At 43.0% G+C, this 16,395-nt stretch overlaps 1 protein-coding gene across 4 annotated transcripts in view; it reads right to left on the bottom strand.

Moving 5' to 3' along the window:
• Positions 1 to 16,395, bottom strand: part of relch (RAB11 binding and LisH domain, coiled-coil and HEAT repeat containing) — a 103,830-nt gene that overhangs the window by 45,832 nt on the left and 41,603 nt on the right. For all 4 annotated transcript variants that reach the window (XM_048520660.2, XM_048520671.2, XM_048520682.2 and 1 more), the window contains one exon: positions 2,135 to 2,247. In XM_048520660.2, the coding sequence (XP_048376617.1) occupies positions 2,135 to 2,247 (113 nt within the window). The remainder of the gene's footprint in view (positions 1 to 2,134; positions 2,248 to 16,395) is intronic.

Below are 16,395 nucleotides of genomic sequence, written 5' to 3'. Positions count from 1 at the left end.
ACATCTGGGATGTGCGGGAGTGGAATGCCTCATCCTGGGAGCAGATGCAGCGGAGGCGGTGGAATTGGGAATAGGGGATGGAATTTTTGCAGGAGGGGGGGGTTGGAGGTGTGTTCTAGGTAGCTGTGGGAGTCAGTGGGCTTGAAATGGACATCAGTTTCTAGCTGGTTATCGGAGATGGAGACCGAGAGGTCCAGGAAGGCGAGGGATGTGTTGGAGATGGTCCAGGTGAACTTGAGGTTGGGGTGGAAGGTGTTTGGTAAAGTGGATGAACTGTTCGAGCTCCTCTTGGGAGCAAGAGGCGGCGCTGATACAGTCATCAATGTAACGGAGGAAGAGGTGGGGTTTGGGGCCTGCGTAGGTGCGGAAGAGGGACTGTTCCACGTAACCTACAAAGAGACAGGCACAGCTTGGGCCCATGCGGGTACCCATGGCCACCCTCTGTCTGGGGGAAGTGGGAGGAATCGAAAGAGAAGTTGTTGAGGGTGAGGACGAGTTTGGCTAGGCAGATGAGGGTGTCGGTGGAGGGGGGATTGGTCGGGCCTGCGCAACCGGAAGAAAACCAGCCCAGTTCTTCCCCTCCCCCCACTGCATCCCAAAACCAGCCAACCTGTCTCCGCTTCCCTAACCTGTTCTTCCTCTCACCCATCCCTTCCTTCCACCTCAAGCCGCACCTCCATTTCCTACCTACTAACCTCATCCCACCTCCTTGACCTGTCCGTCTTCCCTGGACTGACCTATCCCCTCCCTACCTATACTCTCCTCTCCACCTATCTTCTTTTCTCTCCATCTTCAGTCCACCTCCCCCCTCTCCCTATTTATTCCAGAATCCTCTCCCCATCCCCCTCTCTGAAGGGTCTAGGCCCGAAACGTCAGCTTTTGTGCTCCCGAGATGCTGCTGGGCCTGCTGTGTTCATCCAGCTCCACACTTTGTTATGTGGGATCATACCTGTTGGTTTGCTCCTTTCAGTTAAGAAAAGGTGAACTTTTTTGAGGATGAGGAGGTCTGAAGGTTTATATTTTACAAGAAAAGGTGGGCAGGTGGGGGGAATAATTGCTGTAAATGGGTTAGAGAACGAGTGGTGGAGTGTTCAAGGGTGTGCTGTGAGGAGAATGCAGAGATGCTGCAGTGTTATTTGGACAGGCTGAGCAAGGAGCCAAATGCCTGAGAGATACAGTATAAAAGGTAGATAAATGTCAGGTTATCTACTTTAGCAGCAAAAATAGGAAGGCAGTTATTATCTGAATGGTTGTAAATTGAGAAAGGGGAATGTTCAATGAGAATTGGGTGTCCTTGCGCACGAATCACAAAGCAAACTTGCAGGAGCAGCAGGCAGTAAAAAGGCAAACAGCATTTTGGCCTTCATAGTAAGAGGATTGGAGTCAAGGAACAAAGAGGTCTTGCTGCAATTAAACAGGCATTGGTGAGGCCGCACCAGGAATGGCTTGTATAGTCTTGGTCTCCTTATCTGACGAAGTATGTTCTTGTGACCAAGGGAGTGCAGCAAAGGTTTACCAAATTTAATTCTTGGATGGCAGGATGGATGTATTAGAGGAGATGGAATCAGTTAGGATTGTTATTCACTGGAGTTTAGGAGAATGAGGGGGAATCTCATAGAAGGGTATAACATTCAAACAGAGCTAGACAGGTCAGATGCAGGAAGGATATCCTCAATGTTGGGGACAGTCCAGAGCCAGGGGCCGTAGTTAGAAATTTCTTCATCCAGAGTGGTGACCCTGTGGAATTCACTACCACAGCAAGTGGTAGAGCCCAAAATATTGTGTTTTTGAGGTAGGTAGGTAGTATAGCTCTTCTGGCTAAAGGGATCAAGGGATATGGGAAGAAAGCTGGATTACAGTATTGAACTCCAGGATCAGTCATGACCATACTCAATGGCAAAGCAATCTCGAGGGGTCGAATTGCCCACTCTTGCTCTCATCTTCTACATTTCTATTTAAGCATTTAGCAAAAATAGTGCACTTTTCAATTAAAGCAGTGCCTAAAGGACCACCTTAAAAAATGTTGCTCTGTTGGTCTGGTCAACAGCGTTGATCAACAGTTATGCATGCCAGGGAAATGTGGGTGACTGTTGTTCAGGGGTGAGTTTATTAGATACACAGCAATGGCCCTTACCTTTGTTCATCATCTGGACGTTTAATTAGGTTGAACAGAATGTGTAGAAGCTGATCCCTCTCCTTGGGTTCAGGGTGGAGGCAAGCTGTGCACAGGATTAGAGGAATTAGCTCCTAAATCAGGGAGGGAAAAGAAACAGATAAATAACATGCAATAGAGTATTTGCACACAGCTGGTTTATTTTTGTAGACAAAAATATCGTTCTCCTGATTTTTTAATGGTGCCAATGAAGCAGTGATCATCACTGAGTTACTGGGTGACTAATCTTTTCGCTTGCTGAATTTTCGATAAATCCTCTGATGCTGAACTTGCTAGCTTCTCTTTGCAGTGTACTCTTTCTTACATTGAAACTGTGACCAGACTTCAAAAGTACTTAACTTAACTGCAAAACAATGAGATGCCCCGAGGCACTGAATGGCATGACAAACAGATTTGTTTTCCTGATAACAAAGTGTGGAGCTGGATGAACACAGCAGGCCAAGCAGCATCTCAGGAGCACAAAAGCTGACGTTTCGGGCCTAGACCCTTCGTTTGTTTCCTTGTTGTTTTGCACTGAGCTTTCCCAAGTTGTGGAATCAATTGTTATCCTTCCAGTGATTTATCGCATGACAGAAGTTATTTTATTTCTTTACTTTCTACACCCCTGGATTTCTGTTGCTGAATATTTAGTAAAACATCCATATTTCTTTCACTACCAATGTTGCTTCAGAAACTCAGTTTCCTCTTTTGTGCTAAATGTTTCCTTCCGAACAACGATTCAATTTCCAAAAGGGGCCGAGGTCTATTCAGGTTAAATACAGCCGACAGTATTGAGGAAAATTATTGCACCATTCTTGCACCCTTGGTCAGGAATCAAGAACATCTTTTTTGTCTGTTAGAAGACTCCTTTCCCCTTTCATTGTAAATTTCTCACCTTTCTCCCTTGATGGCCAGCTCCCCCATGGGATAAAGGGTTATCCTATAATGAATAGTCTCTGGGAGGTTAGAAGAATAGAAGAGGCAATCTCATTGACAAATACAGAATGCTGAAGGGACTTTATTAGACAGACTCAGTGATTGTTGCAACAAAAACAAAGTTGCTGGAAAAGCCCAGCAGGTCTGGCAGCATCTGAGGAGAAGAAAAACAGAGTTAACGTTTCGGGTCTGGTGACCCTTCCTCAATGATTGTTGCTCCTGGGAATCTAAAACTCAGTTAGGAGGTGCTTGGTCTCATGCTAAGGGGCCAATTATTTAGGATTAAAATGAGGAGAAATTATTTCACATAACGCCTTTGAATCCTCTGAATTATCTAACACAAAGGATTGTGGATGCTCCATTGTTTAATACATTGAAGGCCAAGAGAGACAGGTTCTTGGTCTTTCAGGGATTTTAAGGAAACGGGGAACAAGTGAGAAAGTAGAAATCAGCCAGGATTGTACTGAATTGCAGAATAGCCTGATGAGCTGAATGATCGATGCCAGTTCTTATTTCTCATGTTTTTGTCAACTTCCTTAGTGTCCCTTTTAGTCTTCAAATACCTTAAGACACATACTTTTCTAATTGGCAAGAACTTAAGTAGATGGAGCAGGATTAAGCCATATGCCCTTCAACAAGGTCATTGCTGGTCTTCCACTATGACTCCACTTTCTTGTTCTGTCCTCACAGCTCTCAATTCCTTTTTGCCCCTAAAAAATAAATCTATTGACCTTTGTCTCAAAGATGTTCAGGGACTGACCATTCCAAGCTCTTCAGGATAGGAGAATTCCAAACGTTTTTGACCTTTTGAGTGAATACACTTCTCTATTTCAGTGGTACATGGTGGACTCTTCTTTTTGGGAGGAAAAGTAGAAAATGCTGGAAATACTCAGCCAAATATATGGAGAGATTCAGAATAAGTATTTACTGGAACCTCATTTGAGACTGTGACCCCGAGCGTGAATTCTCCCAGTCAGGGAAAACCTCTCTTCAGCCTATATCCTGTCCAGCTAACTCAGAATTTTATATATTTCAATTGGGTCATTGCTCATTCTTCTCAACTCCAGGGAACACAGGCTAAGCTTGCTCAATCTTTTGTTTTCAGATAATCCCTTCGTCTGGAGATCAGTCTCTTTGTTGCACCCCCTCTCAGGACCAAACCACCGCATGCTACTCCAGGTGTGGTCTCATTGAGGCACTGATTAACTGTACTAAGACTTCTATACTTCAATGAGGCAAGATATCAAGCCAGAAAAGGTTCAAGGAGAGTTCCAGAATTTGGGCATGATAGCTGGCGCGTGTGCTGGAGAAAATTGAAGCGGGGAAGGCATCTACCAGCGATTAACATCACACGTTAAGTAACACACTAAAATATCTTAACCAGGGGTCAGTTTAAGGTGGTGATGTGGGTTCATGCTCTAAACTGATAATGTCTAAGAGATGCATAGAACAAACTGGTTGTTAAAAATAAAGTTCACGTAGGCAGCCTTTGAATGTAGTTTAAACAAAATATCAAAATTGTACACTTAAGTCTCTGGTTTTAGCCACCACATTACATACACAACTCATGTTATAGCACATGCCCAGTGGGATTAATGCTGAATCCTCAAGCAAAACAAAAAACCCAAAACAGCCTGTTATAAAGCAGCTCAAGTGCAGAACTGGAGCAAAAAAGACAACAGTTAAGTAGATGCTAGATACCAGTGAACACAACCTACCATACTTCATTTTTTCATGTCTTTAGCTCTTCTCACTAATCCCTTGCTGAGAGACATTGGGAAGAACATTGGAATAAAAAAAGAAATCGGTGGAGACTGTTCATCCACCAGAGTTTGCCTGCCATTCCAGATCAGGGTTGATCTGCAATTAAACACTTAACTATCTTGTTACTGCAAACTCAAGGACAACTAGGGATGGGCAACAAATGCTGGCATGGCCAGTGATACCTACATCACACGCATTAAAGAAAAACATCAGAGCCTGACAATTCGCGCCAGTTCTGCAATTCTCAACTGAATTCTTGAATCATAACATTTTCGGCAGCATAGGTGTAGGGAGTGGGGTTAGTGTGAAGAGGAGAAAAAAAAACCGAGAGATTTCCACAACACTTTATTTCAAGAATCGCTTCCCAATGTTGTCCAAGTGGCCCAATTCTAATATTTCTTCTCGTTCTTCTGGACTCTCCTCCCTGAGGAAACGGTTTCTCTCTATCCAAACAAATCTTCTCGAATGCTAAATACTTCAAATAGATTACTGTTCAATCTTCTAAATGCTAGGGTACATACGACTAGACTACACATACTAGCCTCATAACTGAACTCATTTCATCCGGATAAAAGATTTACAAGGGATGTTGGAGGGATTGAGCTGTAGCAAGAGACTGAATAGGCTGGGACAATTGTCCCTGGAGTGTCAGAGACTGAAGAGTGACCTTATAGAAGTTTATAAAATCATGGAGGGGCATGGATAGGGTGAATAGCCAAGGTCTTCATCCCTGGATAGGGGAATCCAAAACTAGACGGCATAGGTTTAGGAGAGAGGGGCAACATTTAGAGGAGAGCTAAGGGGCAATTTTTTCATGCAGAGAGTGGTGCATGAAAAAGTTGCCCCTTAGGTCTCTTCTAAATGTTGCCCCTCTCTCCTAAACCTATGCCGTCTAGTTTTGGAGCTGCCAGTGGAAGTGGTACAATTACAATATTTAAAAGATATCTAGATGGGTATATTACTAGGAAGGGTTTAACAGGGAAATGCATGAAACGCTAGCAATTGGCACTGGATCAGTTTAGGATCGCTGGTTGACATGAAAGGGTTGGACCAAAGGATCTGTTTTCACGCTATACAACTGGAACACTTTGATGAATCTGTGTACCACGGTCAATAAAGTCCCTCTCAGACAGAATGCCCAAAACTTGAATGCATCCTCCAATTGTGGTTTTATCAGAGCTTTATATAACAAACATAAGTTCCATTCCTTTAGATGCTAGCACCCAAGATAAAGGCTGACATTCCATTAAGCCTTTACAGTGTATTTTGTACCTATCAACATCAGCCTTTCACTGAATCCAAAATATTCATATCAGGTTGATCAGCCTAAATGCTGGAATCTTAGGTGACAGCAATAATCATTAGTATACAGAAGTAAAAATAAATTTGGTAAAATTGCCCATTCCAACTTTTATTAAAGCAACAAGATCAGCAAATGCTAATTCAGGATAGACTGATAAAAAGCCTTCTAATTTGCATAAGAAGAATTCCAACTCAAGCTCAACTCAACTGTTTGAAATGTGCACTGTAGCTTCAATATACAAGATTTGGCAATGATTCAACCAGCTCATTAAATTTGATCACCTCTTCCATTAGAGAAAGTCACTAGTCCATCAATCTGCTACAAGGTTGCAGGTGTCTGTTTTATCCAAACATAACGTAATAGACATTATTCTTCATTTCTTCCATGAACAGTCACAAAGACTGGGGTTTTTTTATGCGGTCATTTGCATAACTATCAAGTACTTGTGCTTGGGAGAGGAGTTACAGGGTATCCTCTGTAAATTTGAGAGCACAGGGCGGAATGTTGCACTTCACTCCTCTTCCTTTTACAATTCTAAGTACAAACTGTAATTTCACTAAAATACAAGACAACCTTGGTAAGGCAAATCAGGGCAGGACTTATACACTTAATGGTGGAGTCCTGGGGAGTACCGTTGAACAAAGAGACCTTGGAGTGCAGGTTCACAGTTGCTTGAAAGTAGAATGGCAGGTAGACAGGACAGTAAAGGTGGGTGTTTGGTACACTTTCCTTTATTGGGCAGTGCATTGAGACTAGGAGGTGGGAAGTCATGTTGCAGCTTTCCAGGACAATGCTTAAGCCTCTTTTGGAATACTACATTCAATTCTGGTCTCCATGCTATAGTAAAGATGTGGTTACACATGAAAGGGGCAGAAGAAATTGACAAGGATATTGCTTGGGTTGGTGGGGTTGAGCTTTAGGGAGAGGCTGAACAGGCTGGGGCTATTTTCTCTGGAGTGTTGGAGGCTGACGGGGTGCCCTTATGGACGTTTATAAAATCGTAGGGGGCACGAACAGGGTGAATAGCCAAGGTCTTTTTCCAAGGGTAGGAGAGTCTAAAACTAGAGGGCATAGGTGTAAGGTAAGAGGTGAAAAAGTATAAGAGAGAGACCAAAGGCCAACTTTTTCACACAGAGACCGGTGCGCATATGGAATGAGCTGCCAGGCAAAGTGGAGGAAGTTGGTACAATTACAACATTTAAAAAGGCAACTTGTGATGGGTACATGAATAGGAAGGGTTTAACAGGGATATGGGCCAAATGCTAGCAAATGGGGCTAGATTAGTTCAAGATATTTTGGTCAGCATGGACAAGTTGGACCTAAGGGTCTGTTTCCATGCTGTACGATTGTATGACTCCTCTATAACTTATAACAATCTCAAGTTCCACCCACATGTTTTCAAAGACGGTACAGGGAGTCCACATCTAACATTGTCCGTTTCAGTGCAAGTTTCATTTCACTTCAGGCTATCAGGACGAGAAATCTCATTGACCTTCTCAGGGTTTATCTTAATGCTGTTTACTGCAGTACCTTACCTGACATAATTGGTGTGACCCCTTCCTGTTTCAGACTACAGGCTACCAGTGATCTCGCCCTGTTGCATACTGCTGCAGACCACGCATGTTGCAGCCAAAGCGCTCTCCCCCTCACCTGACCAGGTCACCCAAATCTGTCCGGACACGATGGCGTCACCCCTCCTGGCCACACTGGAGTTCGGCATCACATCAAATCACTGAGGCAGCTGTTATGGACCAGACCCCCGCAAAATGTTTTAAGGTAGCCTCGACCTAACGTTTTCTTATTCCAAAGGCAAACGTGAAGTGTGTGTCCTAGATGCAATGCAGTGCGAATGGGCAAACTACTTGATATGAGGCAAAATACAATTTGTTTGAACACTGTAGTTAAAACACAACCAAAAGAAAGAAGCATTTACCATAACGTAACTCTATTGGAAAAGTTAACAGAATAACATAGTAATTTATGACTTATTAACTGTTCCAATATAGTAACATCCCATAGGTGCTAGCGAGTTTTGAGAAGATTTGTAGCTCAGGTTGAGGTTCTGGATGCGAGTTTGCTCGCTGAGCTGGAAGGTTAGTTTTCAGACATTTCGTCATCATTCTAGGTAACATCATCAGTGAGCCTCTGATGAAGCGCTGGTGTTACGTCCCGCTTTCTGTTCAGGTTTCCTTGGGTTGGTGATGTCATTTCCTGTTCTTTTTCTCAGGGGGTGGTAGATTGGCTCCAAATCAATGTGTTTGTTGATGGAGTTCCAGTTGGAATGCCATGCTTCTAGGAATTCTCGTGCGTGTCTCTGTTTGGCTTGTCCTAGGATGGATGTGATGTCCCAATCAAAGTGGTGTCCTTCCTCATCTGTATGTAAGGATACGAGTAATAGTGGTAGAACACCAACCTACAGATTAGCCAAGGAACTACACCAAAGACTAAAACACCTAGTAGAAGACTCCCACCACTCCATTCGCTCCACCCAAGAATTCCTGAACACCAAAGACACCAAGATAGAAGAGGATGAAATAATGGTCTCCTTTGACGTAACAGCCCTGTTCACATCCATCAACACCAACCTGGCCGAAGAAACACTGACTACACTATTAGAAGAACCGAAGACACATACACCAGACACCACCAACCTCATCAGCAAGGACATCATCAAGCTAGTGGACCTATGCCTTACCACCCACTTCACTTTCAATAACAAAACCGACAGACAAACCAACGGTACACCCATGGGATCTCCGATATCAGGGTTCTTAGCAGAGGCAGTAATGCAGAGACTCAAACAAACAGCTCTGCCAATCATCCAACCCAAACTTTGGGTCCGCTACGTGGATGACACCTTTGTCATCACTAAACAAAACAAACTAGAGGAAACATTCAAGACCATCACTAATACCCTTTACTGGCATAACATTCACAGAAGAGGAGGAAAACAACAACAAACTGCCATTCCTGGATGTCACAGTAGAGCAAACAGTCAATGGGGAACTTCAAACCAGCGTCTACAGGAAAACAACACATACGGACCAAACACTGAACTACAGGAGCAACCATCCCAACACCCACAAACGAAGCTGCGTTAGAACATTATTCCAACGAGCCACCACACACTGCAGCACAGAGGAACTACGCAGAGCAGAGGAAAATCACCTATACAGCGTATTCAAAAAGAATGGGTACCCAATGAACACAGTCCGCCGATTTCTCAGCAATAAACCCAAACAAACAGACAAAACGGGCTCAGAAACCATAACCACTCTCCCCTACATCAAAGACATTTCCGAAATGACTGCCAGACTACTCGGACCTCTTAGCATCAGGGTAGCCCACAAACCCACCAACACACTAAAACAGCAGCTAATGAACTTAAAAGACCCTATACAGACAACAAACAAAACAAACGTCATCTACAAAATACCTTGCAAGAACTGTGACAAACACTACATTGGACAAACAGGCAGAAAGCTAGCCACCAGGATACATGAACATCAACTAGCCACAAAACGACATGACCCACGATCACTCGTATCCTCACATACAGATGAGGAAGGACACCACTTTGATTGGGACAACACATCCATCCTAGGACAAACCAAACAGAGACACGCACAAGAATTCCTAGAAGCATGGCATTCCAACCAGAACTCCATCAACAAACACATTGACTCCAAATCAATCTACCACCCCCTGAGAAAAAGAACAGGAAATGACATCACCAACCCAAGGAAACCTAACCAGATAAATAGAAAGCGGGACATAAGCCAGCGCTTTGTCGGAGGCTCACTGATGATGTTACCTAGAATGGTGACGAAACATCTGAAAACTAACCTTCCAGCTCAGCGAGCAAACTCACATCCAGTAACATCCCATAAACACACCCCTTGGCAAAAAAGGAAAACTCAGACACACATTCTCCCATGCAGTTAGCTAATCCAGTAGGAAAACATCGAGGGAAAATTCAAAGAAAGTAGCAGCCAGGACACATACACTGAAGCTTCCAACTCTTTTCAGACCTCAACAGTTTCTGCTTAAAGCTAAGCCAAAAATCCTAGCAATCCTGATCGGTGAGAGCTAGCCACACCTATTCAAGTTGTTTTTAAAAAATCTAAGGCCTACCAAGCTGTTTACACAACTGCTCTTCAGTAGCCAAGTTGCACTTCTCGTTCAATCACTCCCTTAAAAGAAATAAGAACAAAAGAACCTCTTAAAGCTATAGCATCGTCTCACAGCAACCAGGACAGTGCCTATCCCCACCCCAATTAGTTCAGAATTGTAACTGAGCTTAATGATTGACAATATTAGCACTTAATCTGAATTTGTACTTTTCATAGATCATGACCCGAAACAAACTTCACCCAAAATACATTGTTATGGCAATATGAAATGGATAATGATTGATATGACAAAGAAACAGGCCAATCAGCCCAACAGATCAGTGTCTATGTTTATGGTCCAGACAAGCACAATGATTAGCAATTACAAGGTCATGGAGAAGGCATCATCAAAACGTCTAATAAGTGGGTAGTACTTTAGATAATTGAAACATTAAAGCCCATACTAAGTAATAGGCAGTTAAAATTACATTTTTAAGAAGTTAAGCTGACCCCATTCAGTTCAGGTTTTCTTTTGATCATCTTCTTGATTATGAATCACCACCACTACCTAGCACTGTCCAGCGGCCAGAAAAGTTTCATATTAAACCCAAATTATTGGAAGTGTATGAAAATATTGCAACCCCCTCATCAACCCCAAAATGTGCTAGGGAGGTTGGCCATATTTTTTCTTAGCTTTTAGAGTGATTGCTCATAAATGTCACTTTCTTACTGCTGGTCTGGTCTCAAATTCATGTATGCCACCCCCGGTTTCACCAATCAGCTCCAGCATCTGGTTTGATGAACCCTCCTAGTTTCATTTTCTCTTATAGCCCCTTCTTCCCAGTATCAACAAGTTAGCTCTGGACCCCATCTAATTTCACAGTGCAAATAGAACGGAATGTCCAGAATATTGCATTTTGCTCAAACCTGGAACAGTTATCTCTTTTTCCCTTTTGGATCTCACTTCCAGTGTGGTGCACTTCTGGTAGGTATTTTGAGGTTACTGAAGCTAAATTCCTAAGATGCAATTCAACCTCGCATGTTCATTCTATTAATTTTGATTTCAACTAACTAACATCTCCAGAGTTATTTGAGAGAAACAAAATACCTTGCCTATAAGGCAGCAATATAATGAAGGAGTTGAAACAAACTCCGTGGGAATCTCAAGTGAACTCAAATTCATTAAAAAAGCTCAAGAATAATTACATAAAATTAATTGTTTTTTTTCCTTTTGCTAGCCTCCATTTTCTGTTCATTATTTAATCTGTCTATCTATTATTTCTATTCAATTTGAAGTTGTCACTTCAACTTGATCCAACATCCAGTCTGCAGTAGGATCTGTTTCACACAAATGGATGATCAAAATCCCAATTTTACAGTCACATTGGAACTCAACTTATTTTATTGTGAGAAACAGATCTTCTAGCTAATTTTATTAAAAACAAGTAGGAGGTATTTGACTTGGAAATTTTCTATACTGTTAGTAGATTGAATTCAATGTAGAAAGATGGGAGTCCTTGGTAAGAGAAAACAACGGAAATCTAAAAACTGGAGAGAAAACAGAAGGTCTTGGAAAATTTAAAGGGAGATATATCTAACTGACAGTAATCAAAATATATCACAATAATGCAAAGTGAAAATGACTAAAATAAATCAGTTGATGGGATATATAACCAAAGGTCAACGTTGATGCATTGTTGTGAGGTAACCCTAAAAAAAAAACTTTGTAAATTGTTGATGCAACATCGATTAGAATACTGTGTAGTCTTGGTAACTGCAACTGTTGAAAAGAAACAAAATACAGCAACCAGAATGGCTGACGCAATGGAAAGATCAGATTAAAATGGAACAATTAAATAAATTGCTCTCACTGAAAAAGGAGAGGGTCCTGAGGTCAGATATTTGCTGTCTATTGAAGTCGAAAGGCATTACCCGTGAAGGCAATGTTATGAGCATAACAGGGTTAAATGGAGAAAACAAGAGGTCCGACTCACAGTTAGGTGACCGACTAAAAAAGGGAAACTTGAAACAATCTTCCCCATTAACTGAAATGGCAAATAGGGTGTTCCGACTGAAATGAGTTAATGGGACATTTATGAAAATCAAATGGGAAAAATTGAACAGTACAGTACAGTAACCACAATAATCTACAAAGGATGGATATGCTGTAGTTTGGGTCAAATGAAATCTCATTACAGGAAACACAAGTAGAAATCAAATTAAGCTAACAAAGTGTGGAGCTGGATGAACACAGCAGGCCAAGCAGCATCTTCGGGGCACAAAAGCTGCCTAGGCCCGAAACGCCCAGCCTGCCGTGTTCATCCAGCTTCACACTTTGTTATCTCGGATTCTCCAGCATCTGCAGTTCCCATTATCTCTGGAAATCAAATTAAACTGCAACAGTGAACGTAAAAAATATGTAGGATGGAAAGTGTGATTTTGATTAGTCTCCAAATAGGTGCAGAAACAGCACATAGTATTTCAGAGAACAGACTTAAAGCAGCTATTTAGCAATTCCAATACATCCAAAGAGGAAGCATCAATGACTTATCCATTCACCAACATCCTGATCAGCTATGAAGACAATGTAAATTAACATCACCATTTGATTGATTTATTGAGCATGTTAGGGAAGTGGTGTGTCATTGCCTGCTATCTTACACTGTTACATTTTGTAACCTGTAATGTTATTTAAGCCTTGCCATAGATGGCAGGAGTCCGTTTGGTAGGTCTGGGCCTCTAGCATCATCCGGTATTACTTCTTGGCCTCGCTATTGGCTTTATAGAAGTCATATCTGGATTGTCTGCATTGGTCTAGGACACCCGACTTGAATGATGCATGTCCTTCATTAAAATCAGCCGACAGATGTCTGACAACTTGCACCACACTGTCAATAGCACTCAACATTCTGCAACTGAGGATTACTTCTCTAACAGAAATATCTACATTTTTTAATCAAAGTCACTAACTCAGTTTTCTGTACCAATGAGATCTGCTTTGTGTGTTAGAGAGATCTGGTGATGACTTGAGCTTTTAGGTATTATGTAGTAATGGCAGTTACCACAATAACAAGGATTTATGGGTTTTATTCACAGTGGGTGAAGCATATGTAAACACCAGCCAAAACAATTAATATAGATGCCATCTACTGGTAAATATTAGAATAGTAATTACTCGCATCAGCGCTGAATCAAGCAGATTGGAATGAATTTACCATGATTTGGATATTCCTTGCCCTCATCTTCCACCTGACATGTATCCTTCAAGCACCAGGTCATCATCTATTTAGGACCACTGAAAGGTTACAGTACAGAAACAGGCCACTCATCCCATCATGCCTGTGCTGGCTGAATAAAATAGCCATCCTTTCTAACCCTACCTTCCAGTACGCCTGTAGCAGGCTGCACCATTTCAGGTGCAGATCCAGGCTCCTTTAAATGGGTTGAGGGTTTCCACCTCAGCCACTGAACTGGCAGTGAATTCTAGGTTACACTCTTGGTCAACAAGGTTTTTCTCACAGTCTCTCTAATCCTTCAACCGTAATCTTAAAATCGGTGCCCCCAGGTAATTTATCACTTTGCTAGAGGCAACTGGTCTCCCAGTCCACTCTATTCAAGCCCTTCATGGTTTTCTACACCTCAATTAAGTATGCTTCAGCCTCCACTGTTCTCAGGAAACAACCCCAGCCTAATCTTAGATAACAAAGTGTGGAGCTGGATGAACACAGCAGGTCAAGCAGCATCTTAGGAGCACAAAAGCTGACGTTTTGGGCCTTGGCCCGTCATCAGCTAATCTTTCCTAATTTTTTAAGCTCCAGCAATATTGCTGTAAATTTCCTCAGTATACTCTCCGCAACACTTACACCCTTCCTGTATTGTCATAAGTAGAACTGTACACAAAATGTCAACAGTGGCCTAACCAGTGCCTCGTATGGTTTCAGAATTACATCCCTGCTCTTGTATTCAATAACTTGCCTAATGAAGGAAAGCATCCCACAGACCGTCTTCATCACTGTATCCTGCCACCTTCAGGGACCTGTGGACATGCACTTGAAGATCTCACTTCCTTCACCCATCTCAACATTCTCCCATTTGGAGGACTGCCTTAGTGATAATGGGGACTGCAGATGCTGGAGAATCCAAGATAACAAAGTGTGGAGCTGGATGAACACAGCAGGCCAAGCAGCATCTCAGGAGCACAAAAGCTGACATTTCGGGCCTGGACCCTTCATCAGAGAGGGGGATGGGGAGAGGGAACTGGAATAAATAGGGAGGGACGGGGGGGGGGGGGGGGGGAGGCGGACCGAAGATGGAGAGAAAAGAAGATAGGTAGAGAGGAGAGTATAGGTGGGGAGGTAGGGAGGGGATAGGTCAGTCCAGGGAAGACGGACAGGTCAAGGAGGCAGGATGAGGTGGTAGGTAGGAAATGGAGGTGCAGCTTGAGGTGGGAGGAAGGGATGGGTGAGAGGAAGAACAGGTTAGGGAAGCAGAGACAGGCTGGACTGGTTTTGGGATGTAGTTGGGGGGAGGGGACGAGCTGGGCTGGTTTTGTGACGCGGCGGGGGGGAGCAGATTTTGAAGCTTGTGAAGTCCACATTGATACCATTGGGCTGCAGGGTTCCCAAGCGGTTCCTGCAACCTTCGGGTGGCATCATTGTGGCACTGCAGGAGGCCCATGATGGACATGTCGTCTGAGGAATGGGAGGGGGGAGTTGAAATGGTTCGCAATTGGGAGGTGCCCTGCAATGATGCCATCCGATGGGTGCAGGAACCGCTTGGGAACCCTGCAGCCCAATGGTATCAACGCGGACTTCACAAGCTTCAAAATCTCCCCTCCCCCTACTGCATCCCAAAACCAGCCCAGCTCGTCCCCTCCCTCACCCACTACATCCCAAAACCTGCCCAGCCTGTCTCTGCTTCCCTAACCTGTTCTTCCTCTCACCCATCCCTTCCTCCCAGCTCAAGCCGCACCTCCATTTCCTACCTACCACCTCATCCCGCCTCCTTGACCTGTCCGTCTTCCTTGGACTGACCTATTCCCTCCCCACCTATACTCTCCTCTCCTCCTATCTTCTTTTCTCTCCATCTTCGGTCCACCTCCCCCTCTCTCTGTATTTATTCCAGTTTCTTCTCCCCATCCCCCTCTCTGAAGGAGGGTCCAGGCCTGAAACGTCAGCTTTTGTGCTTCTGAGATGTTGCTTGGCCTGCTGTGTTCATCCAGCTTCACACTTTGTACATAGGTTATTTTGAAATAGTATCTAATGTGTCACCATGCACCTCAAACCTCAAAGAGGGATTGCAAAAGACTGAAACACCCACAAGAATTCTAATAGAATTAGGCTTGAAAATGAGTTCAAATAGAACAAGATATTCCAGAAGAAGAAATATATTACACAAAGTGCAGATCAAAGCACTTGTGCCTTATAAAACAACACCTTTGGCAGACTTGCTGTAGAAATTAAATCAAGGCATTTACTACAGAGTGTGGCCAAAACCTATTGGGTCTGTCAACCAGGCAATGCCAGCTTTGCTCAGCAATCCATACTGACACTTAGTCACGTGAATTTCTGGTATTTATTGTGCTCATGGTGGGGTTGATGAGATGCAGTCATTCTTTTTGTGAATTCATGATATCACACAAGTCTTTCAGGTAATTAACACAAACATCAGGAACTGACTAAACTGCTGCATTTGCAAAGTACTTAAAACCATTGGCAGGAGCAGAGTGCTGACTTAACTATGGTGGAACTCAGCTTGTTTGATACAAGCAATTTATGGTACGAGCTCCTGCCAACAAACCTACGTGACCACAGCACAGTCAAGGCCAATTGTGCACACTGTAATAATTCCAATTTGAGCATTATTCAGTTTGTTGCAAAATTTCTCTGCTCAAGGGTTTACAATTTGGCACATAATTCACTTATGCATTTGTCACCACCCACTCAACCAAAAGCAAATCAGCTCTCAATTTCCCACATTAAACCTGACCCTATCTGGTCTAGTCTACAAACACTTTACTGTCCACTTCTGTTAATCCCAATGCTCCTTTTATGTCGTCTACAATTTCCAATGCAACCTTGTAATCACAGATCATTTACATAATTAATAAAAGCAATGGGCTGCTGCTG

This window comes from Stegostoma tigrinum, chromosome 2, assembly GCF_030684315.1.
Source record: "Stegostoma tigrinum isolate sSteTig4 chromosome 2, sSteTig4.hap1, whole genome shotgun sequence".
NCBI lineage: Eukaryota > Metazoa > Chordata > Chondrichthyes > Orectolobiformes > Stegostomatidae > Stegostoma > Stegostoma tigrinum.
Note: the sequence above shows the minus strand (reverse complement) of the source record. Positions and strands in the feature narration are given on the sequence as shown.